General features: G+C 51.6%; 1 protein-coding gene across 1 annotated transcript; it reads left to right on the top strand.

Annotated features, from left to right (window-relative positions):
• The first annotated feature begins 1008 nt into the window (after positions 1-1008).
• On the top strand, positions 1009-8686 carry foxa1 (forkhead box A1). The gene is made up of 2 exons (XM_008102838.2): positions 1009-1477; positions 6788-8686. Exons 1-2 carry the CDS (start codon positions 1406-1408, stop codon positions 8168-8170), a joined length of 1455 nt encoding a protein of 484 aa, XP_008101045.2. The 5' UTR covers positions 1009-1405; the 3' UTR covers positions 8171-8686.
• Positions 8687-8939: the final 253 nt, after the last annotated feature.

Genomic DNA, 8939 nt, shown 5'->3' with positions numbered 1-8939 from the left:
TGGGGAATCTGAGCTGTTAGGCTCAAAATAACCCTCAATTGGGGTGATTCCATCATAAATATAGCAGAATACCATAAGTAAACTTTATAACCAGCAGAAACTGGGATAATCTTCTATTCCTCCGGATGGTTTAGGATTGCAGGGTCAGAACTTTAAATTCAAAAATATTTATTGAAGCAAAAGAAATACATTCTTGATAGAAAAGGGTCTTGGAGCTTTCTAGCTTAATAAATCTCATCTTTTAAAGAGGTAAAGGGTTAAAAAGTTCATGCAGCTACATTTTGCCTAGGGAGAGGCGAAATGTGCATCCTCATAGGTAGAATGAAAAAATGGCGAAAAATCACATGGCCAGCCCAGGGCCATAAAACTTTAAAAGGAAGTTGCCTCACAGAATTCCATTCCTACAACATCCAAGGGGGGGGGGGGGGTGGAGACAGTGGCTAGCAGGAAGAGGAAAGACAATGCCCTTTTTGAGGAAACATGCATAGGAATGTGGGAGAAGAAATCCCTCATCTTAGCCCTGTCTTTAGCCTAGCTACTCATTGAGGACTGGAAACTTGATGACACAAGAAACTTGTGCAGCCCATTGTCTTTTAATGTGGTGTGCACCTTTGTGTCTTGAGGAAAATAAAATCAGGAATAATAATCATTATCATCACCATCATCTCCCTACTGCTAACCAACAGCTGTCTTTTTTGAGGGGGGACAGAGTTTGGGTGGGGGGGCTAAGGAAAGTCCTTGTTCCTTCTCTGCGCACCTCTCCTGCCTGGCTCTACCTCCGCTTCTGTTCCCTTCTGTTTTCCCCCCTTTCCCTTGAATGAGTGTTGCCTCTTTCAGGTCCTCCTCTCTTTCCCTCCCTCCCTCCCTCTGTGGCTCTGCTGAAACCGAGGCCAGCGTGGGCTGGGCTTCCCCTGGGGAGGCGGGGGCGAGTGGGGAGCCTCCCGCCCGCTTTGCAGGTGCACCTCGGGCTTCTTCTGAGGTGCGAGAGGAGGGAGAGGAAGGGAAAGAGGAGGGAAAGAAAGAGAAAGAGGAGGAGGAGGAAGAGGAGGAGGAGGAGGAGGGCGCTGCGGCGGCGACGTAAGATCCACCTCCGCTGCCCAACTCCACTCGCCGCCCCGCCGGCCCTGCCTCACTTTCTCGAGTGGCGCGGCACCACACACCGCTCCCTGCCGCCACCGCCTTAGGTGGGGAGCTGGAGAGAGAGCCGGCCCTCCTCTTCCTCCTCCTTTCCCCCCTCCTCCTCCTCCTCCTCTTCCTCCCGCTGGGCTCCGGAGGTGGGGGCTCTCTCCCCCTCTGTCTCTCTCTCCCTCGCGTGTCCCCCTCCCCGCCTCCTCCGCCCGCCGGCGCCGCCCCTTCGCCGGCCAGAAAGGGGCTGGATGCTTCTCCCGGGCGCCTGGGCTCCAGGATGTTAGGGACGGTGAAAATGGAAGGGCACGAAAGCAACGAGTGGAACCACTACTACGGAGAGGCGCAGGAGGTGAGCCCGGCCAGAGCTGGAGTTGGGCGGGAAAGGAGGGCAGCGGGAGAGGAGAGCAAAGGGAAGTGTGCGGGGTCTGCTTCCCAAGACCTGAGATTGTATTTTTTCCAACCGTGGTTTATTTTCGTAACATTATATTATGCCCCAAAGCCACTTTACCCCGCCTTACAGTAGTCCCACGTAGGGGAACCTGATCTTGCGTGCGGAGAGGGAGATGCATGGTGGCGTGAGTGGGAAAGACAGAGTCCCTCCTGGAGCACTCCTCAACTGTGTTGCTGTGAGTTTTCCGGGCTGTATGGCCATGTTCCAGACGCATTCTCTCCTGACGTTTCGCCTACATCTATGGCAGGCATCCTCTGAGGTTGTGAGGTCTGTTGGAAACTAAACAAGGGAGGTTTATATACCTGTGGAAGGTCCAGGGTGGGGGAAAGAACTCTTGTCTGTTGGAGGAAAGTGTGAATGCTGCAATTAATCACTCCTCCAACTTCTCTTCCTCCCAGCCACGTCTCTCCTCCGAGGGCCTTAGCCTTGTGTGTTTGTATATATACACCTATGTTTGTGTTTATATGGGGAAAACAATCGCAGCCGCCATTCCTGGGGGGGGGGAGCTTTAATTGAGCCCTTCTCTCACCTGATACTATTCCCCGGGTAAAATAATCGGTTTGGGGGTGTACTTTGCCACACACACGTTTCTTTTCGGGCGAACTGGGAAAGGAAAAGAGGGAAATTACAAATAAAAGGTGTGCAATTCCCCGTGCGGCCGGTGGGTGGCGCTGCCGAGACTGGCTCGGTTCAACCAGGAAACTCTTGGCATTGTCCATTCATCTCTCCCTTCCTTATTTTACAATATGCTCCCAAAGAGGGCGAAGAAAAAGATCAAAGACGAGAAAACGAACAATAACGGGTGGAGAAGCATGCTTTAAAAAAAGAAGAAGGGGATGAATGGGTCCTGTTACTGAATAAAGGCGGGGAAAGTCCAAAAAAGAGAAAGTTTTTTTTTAAAAAAAAACATGAAAAACAAGGAATGGGGGGAAGTCTTTAATCCCGGGAATGTAGCTTTCACCAAACGCAAAAAGGACAGAAAACAGATGATGCGAATAAATAAAGACAAGGAGAGCAGCCTGGAAGGAGGAGGGGGCGCCCAGAAATTAACTGGGAGGACAAAGCGGGGATTTGGCTTCGCATTTCCTTACCAGAGCCGAAGTCCGGGTCTCCCTCCTGCGGGCGAGGCGGTGGGCTCCCTGGAAACATATGGGTTTGTGTTGGCGGCAGGCCCTGGGCTTCTTCTTTAATACTCCGGGGTCAACAGGGGGCAAAGAAGAGGCTGAGATGGAAATGCGCGCCTCTCCCCGACCTCCGACGCCCTCCTCCTGTCGGGAGAAAACACTAAAAAGACCCTCCTGGAATAAGGTGGGCTCTTTAATTGGCAAGCAGACTTGATCTGCTGAACCCGAGCTGTTTCCTCCTCTGATGCTTCGAGATCATATTGACTATTTTGCTCTGAAGTGTCTTTACCACTCTCTCTCACACACCTATAATTTATCATCATTTAATATTTTACTCTTAAATATCTCTATCACACACAGATATATGTATGATGGACATATAATAATAGGCGTATGGATACAATAATATATTAAAATGCTCTATGATTAAATAAAACCTAGATAAGACAGGCGTGGGAAGCGATGCATGTGGGTTAATGCGAGTTTTCTGGGCTGTATGGTCATGTTCCAGAAGTATTTTCTCCTGACGTTTCGCCCACATCTATGGCAGGTATCTTCAGAAGTTGTGAGATCTGGAACATGGCCATACAGCCCGGAAAACTCACAGCAACTCAGTGATTCCGGCCTTGAAAGCCTTCGACAACACAATGATGCCTGTTGTTTATATAGCGACGATTTTTCCACACCATGTATACGCACTTCGCAGGCCTGGGTTGGTTTGCTGTAATTTATAAATTACCCAGTTCTTTACCTATCTTTATATATTCAAACTCTGCCCCGAAGAGACGCCAAATGCTACGCAAATTGTGCGCATTTTCTCGATTCGAGCAAGGTAAAAATTCCGGCCTATGAGTTTTCCACCTTGGAGGGAAAAAATACTAAGGAGGAAGAGAAAGAACGTCTCTTTCCAAACCCAACCATAGATTCTTTCCCTTTCTTTTAAGTCAGGAGATATTATTTGAAGTGAAACTTAGACTTTTAAAGGCTTGTTTTGTTCTCCTCTCACTTGGGTCTCTCGGCGGGCAATCCTTCCGAATGTAGTTTAGGCTGCGGTCAGGTTTAATGGAGTTTGGAGTGGCGGAAAGGAAAGGGGCGAAAGCCCTCCCCGGCCTTCTTGTCTGCTCGTAAACCTCAGCTTTATCCCGAGGTTGTTTGTTTTTTTGTTTAGGGACAAAAAGATGCAGCTGTTGTCGTGGAAAGCGTCCCCATTTCCCCGTTGCCTCCGAGGCCGAAGGATCCAAAGCAGAAGGAGGAAAGCAGAGGAAAGAGGGGCGAAAGGGCCGGAAAGTTTGCTTTTCCCACCAGATTTCAGGAGACCCTTCAGTGGGAGGCGCAGGCGGTTCAAACTCCCCTTAAGCGCCGGGTTTGGGCCAGGTTTAGGCGGCTCTGGGTGTGCAAGACAGAGGACCATTTGGGAAAGTGGTCACCTCAGGGGTTTAGGCCTCAATGTGTCCCTTTTCGGGTTTTCTTCCTTCTTGATTTGAGTTGGGGCCGAGGGTGAAATTGGCCATCTTTAAGGAATCCCGACTCCCCTCGAAAAGAGCCAATTTCAGACCCATCCGTTTGGATCTGTATCCTCTTTCTTTTGATTTGCGTTTCCTTTGGGTTTATACATTAAATTTATTTATTTTTACTAACAAAAGTATTTCAGACTACTAGCAACGGGCGTGATCGACATCGACATCTTTTCCCCAACGCTTTGAAATAGTTTGGGGGCAGATTATGTCAAATAGTCTAATTCCACGGCGCTCTCTCTTGACCCTCTTTTATTTATTTACAGTGTTTATTTACGTTTCTCCTGGATATGTGAGGTTTGTGGGGATCCTTCCGCATAGGCCACTCGCCTCTCCCCAGATCTCTAATGTATAGTTCCTGTCTCAAAAACAATTTCAGTGCGGATACCTTCGTAAAGTTGCACTGACAGATTTTTCCCTGGAAGAACGAATCGTGGCCTTCATTGGGCGCACTGCGATGCCTATTTTCTGTTTCTGTTTTGTTATGTATTTTTGAAAAATCCGTTGAAGGTGTACTGTTATTATGATCACAATTTCCTCTCCTCGCATCTAAGTAGGTGCTGGGGTGCATTTGTTCCCATCCTGCGCCCCTATGGATGATGGCAACCCCACCATGCATTTCATAGTTTTTCCTTAAGCAGAGGTGGTTTGCCAGTTGATTCCTTTGAAATACAGCTAAGGGCACCTAGCTATTTCCTGGCAGTCTCCAGTCTTCGTACTTATTTAGACCGGTGATGAAAGATGCAGCTGTTGTCGAAAGCGTCTCCATTTCCTTGTGGCCTCCGAGGCCGAAGGAACCAAAGCAGAGGAAAGAAGGGCGAAGGGGCCTGAAAGTTTGCTTTTCCCACCAGCTTTTCAGGAGACCCTTCAGTGGGAGTAGTGGACGGTTCAAACACCCGTTGAGCACCGGGTTAAAGGTGCACCCTACTCATTTCACCAAATGTTATATATGTCATCAGATCTGAACGTATAGTATATGTAATCATATAACACTTGGTGAAAGGAGTGGGGTACAGGTGTTCACCAGCGGCCTAAACAACACCCTAAAAACACCAGATCCTGTCTGGTCTTGGAAGGTTATTCAAATCGAAGGTTCACAGCAGAGGTGGGCGATATTTAGAGGATTCACTAAGGCCTCATCTACACTGACCAGTCAGTTTCAAGCCTGTATTAACAGAAGTGGTTTCGCTGTGCAGACCAAGACATAAGAAATCCGGGAACCAGTTTGAGGCCCTGATAGTGATTACCCAAACTATAGTGCACTGGTGCACACTGACGGCTTTCTTTTGCAGCAGTTAGAAGCTAGTTTCAGACTGCCGCGCCCCGGCCTATGTCAATTTTATGGTTTGCCCTGGTGCAAAGAGGTGGATTTTTAGAGGATCTTGTGTGTATGGAGCCTGGGGTATTGCGGGTGAAGATGGAAGGTTGGACCACTAAGAAATTATCCACTAGAAACAATGGGACAGGTGGGCTATTATGGCAGACGATTTTGCCTGTTTGGGTTCTGGGCTATTGTGAATGGAGGTTTGGGGCCCCAGCTGGTTTTTAGAGGATCCCCTGAGGACAGTGGATCCAAGTGGCCTGAGAATCTCTTTTAAGAGAGAAAAAGCAAGATACAAATACAAAACAGCCCAACAAAAACAAAAACAAAATCTAGTCTTGTTTTTTAGGCCTATTCCTGGGGTTATTTGGGGCGTTGATTCAGAAAATTGCATCAGCTCTAGTTTCTTGGATATGGTTATCATGGTTTTTGTATGGCTGAGCTGATGGCGACTGGTAGATGGCCTATCTCAAAAACTAGAGCTGATAGGGGACAACTGGTGCCGTTCTTGGAATTGGCAGGTCAGATATACCCAGAAACATGGGTAACATTTGAAGCACAAAAACGTGTGTTGGCCAATATAACAGCAGCAACAACAACAACAACAACAACGGGTCTTCTGTCCTGGGGATCTGAAGTGTTATGTGCTGGGGTGGGAGTGGGTCACCCACTGCTAGAAGCAATAATAATAATAATAATAATAATAATAATAATAATAATAATAATAATAATATATAGAGTCTCGTGTTTTGGGGATCTGAGGTGTTATGGATTGAGGTGGGAATGGGCTACCCACTCTGTAGTAGTAGTAATAATAACAATATCGGGTCTGTGTGTTGGGGATCTGAGGTGTTATGGGTTGTCAGTAGTAGTAGTAGTAGTAATAATAATATCGAGTCTTGTATCCTGGGGATCTAAAGTGTTATGTGTTGGGGTGGGAGTAGGTCACCCACTGCTAGACGTAATAATAATAATATCGAGTCTCTGGGGATCTGAGGTGTTATAGTTTGGGGTGGGAATGGGCCACCCACTCGCAGTGGTTGTAGTATTAGTTATTATTATTATTATTATTATTATTATTATTATTATTATTATTATTATTATATGAAATCTGGTGTATTGGGGATCTGAGGTGTTATGAGTTGGGGTGGGAGTGGGCCACCCACTCATAGCAGTAGTAATACTAATAATAATAGTATGGGGTCTGGTCTGTGTGGCTCCCGTTCTAACGCGTGCCTCTCCCCCTCAGGCCTACTCCTCGGTGCCGGTGAGCAACATGAACTCGGGCCTGGGCTCCATGGCCTCGATGAGCCCCTACATGAGCATGAACGCCATGAGCGGCGGGGGCGGCGGCGGCGGCAACGTGGTGACCTCGGCGTCCTCCTCCTCCTTCCACATGTCCTACGCCAACCCTGGCCTGGGCGGGGGGCTGAGCCCCGGAGGTAACTCCATGTCCGCGGCGGCGGCGGCGGCAGCAGCAGCGGCGGCGGCGGCGATGGGCTCGGCCTTGAGCCCCGGGGCCATGAACGGGCTGGGTCCCGGGGCGGCGCAGGCCTCGCTGAACGGGCTGGGCGCCTACGGGGCGATGCCGGGGGGCCACGTGGGGGGCGGAGGCGGCCCCCCGCACTGCATGAGCCCGCTGGGGGGCTACGCGCCCTCGGGGCTGGGCCGGGCGGGGCGGGACCCCGGCAAGGCCTTCAAGCGCAGCTACCCGCACGCCAAGCCGCCCTACTCGTACATCTCGCTGATCACCATGGCCATCCAGCAGGCGCCCAGCAAGATGCTGACGCTCAGCGAGATCTACCAGTGGATCATGGACCTCTTCCCGTACTACCGGCAGAACCAGCAGCGCTGGCAGAACTCCATCCGCCACTCGCTCTCCTTCAACGACTGCTTCGTCAAGGTGGCCCGCTCGCCCGACAAGCCCGGCAAGGGCTCCTACTGGACCTTGCACCCGGATTCTGGCAACATGTTCGAGAACGGCTGCTACCTCCGGAGGCAGAAGCGCTTCAAGTGCGACAAGCAGCCCGGCGCCAAAACGGGAGGAGGGGGCGGCGGCGGCGGCGGACACCAAGGAGGCGAGAGCCGGAAGGAGCCAGGCAACACCTCGGGCTCGCCGTCGCAGCAGCAGCAGCAGCGGGGCGGGCAGGCCAAAGCGGGCCAGCTGGAGCCCGCCCCGCACAGCCCCTCGCCCACCTTGGACCACGGCGCCGAGCTCAAGCCCTCCGTGGCGGCGGTGGCGGCCTCCTCGGTGCCCGGCACGCCCTCCCTGGCCTCCTTGGGCCACCCGGGCCTGGGCTTGGGCCACCCGCACCCCCACCAGCACCACCACCACCACCACGAGCCCGCGCTGCACCTCAAAGGCGACCCGTCGGCCCACTACGCCTTCAACCACCCCTTCTCCATCAACAACCTCATGTCCTCCTCGGAGCAGCAGCAGCAGCAGAAGCTGGACTTCAAGGCCTACGAGCAGGCGCTGCAATACTCCTCCTCCTCCTACGGGGCCGGGGGCCTGCCCCTGGGCGGCGGAGGGGCCTCCTCGGTGGGCGGCCGCGGGGGCATCGAGCCCTCGGCCCTGGAGCCCTCCTACTACCAAGGTGTGTATGCCAGGCCCGTCCTAAACACCTCCTAGCCGCACCGGCGCCCCGCTCCGACGCCCTCCTGCCCCCCCCCCCCAAATGCACCTCCCCGTCGATCCTTCTGCAGACTGACTCTGTGCCCCCAGGCTGGCACCACCCCGGCCTCCCCATAGACCCTTTGCCCACTGATTGCGCAGACTGACTCCACCACAAAGGAAGCAGAAAGAGTGGGGAGGAAGAGAAAGGACTGTTACTTTATGATCATGATTGTCGTTGTTGTTATTCCTGTATCCCAATGCGTCTTCTTTCTTCTAGTTTCCCCCCCCCCCTCCCCAGGCCCCATCTACACTGACTATTTAATGCAGTTCAAACTGTTGGAGAATCTTTGCAGTTAGGCTCCAAAAATAACCCTCAGTCCACCATAAATATAGGTTAGGTAAAGGTTTTCCCCTGACGTTAAGTCAAGTCATGTCTGACTCTGGGGGTTGGTGCTCATCTCCATTTCTAAGCCGAAGAGCCTGTTGTCCGTAGACACCTCCAAGGTCATGTGGCCGGCATGACTGCATAGAGCCCCGGAGCGGTACCTAATGGCATGTTTTCGAACTGCTAGGTTGGCAGGAGCTGGAGCTAACATCAGCTCACGCCGCTCCTGGGATTTGAATCTGGGACCTTTCGGTCTCCAGCTCAGTGCTTTAACGCACTTCGCCATCGGGGTTCCTTACCATAAATATAGCAGAGGGTTTTTTTCGTATCAGGAGCGACTTGAGAAACTGCAAGTGGCTTCCGGTGTGAGAGAATTGGCCGTCTGCAAGGATGTTGCCC

The sequence above is a fragment of the Anolis carolinensis genome, chromosome 1 (assembly GCF_035594765.1).
Source record: "Anolis carolinensis isolate JA03-04 chromosome 1, rAnoCar3.1.pri, whole genome shotgun sequence".
NCBI classification, from domain to species: domain Eukaryota; kingdom Metazoa; phylum Chordata; class Lepidosauria; order Squamata; family Dactyloidae; genus Anolis; species Anolis carolinensis.
Note: the sequence above shows the minus strand (reverse complement) of the source record. Positions and strands in the feature narration are given on the sequence as shown.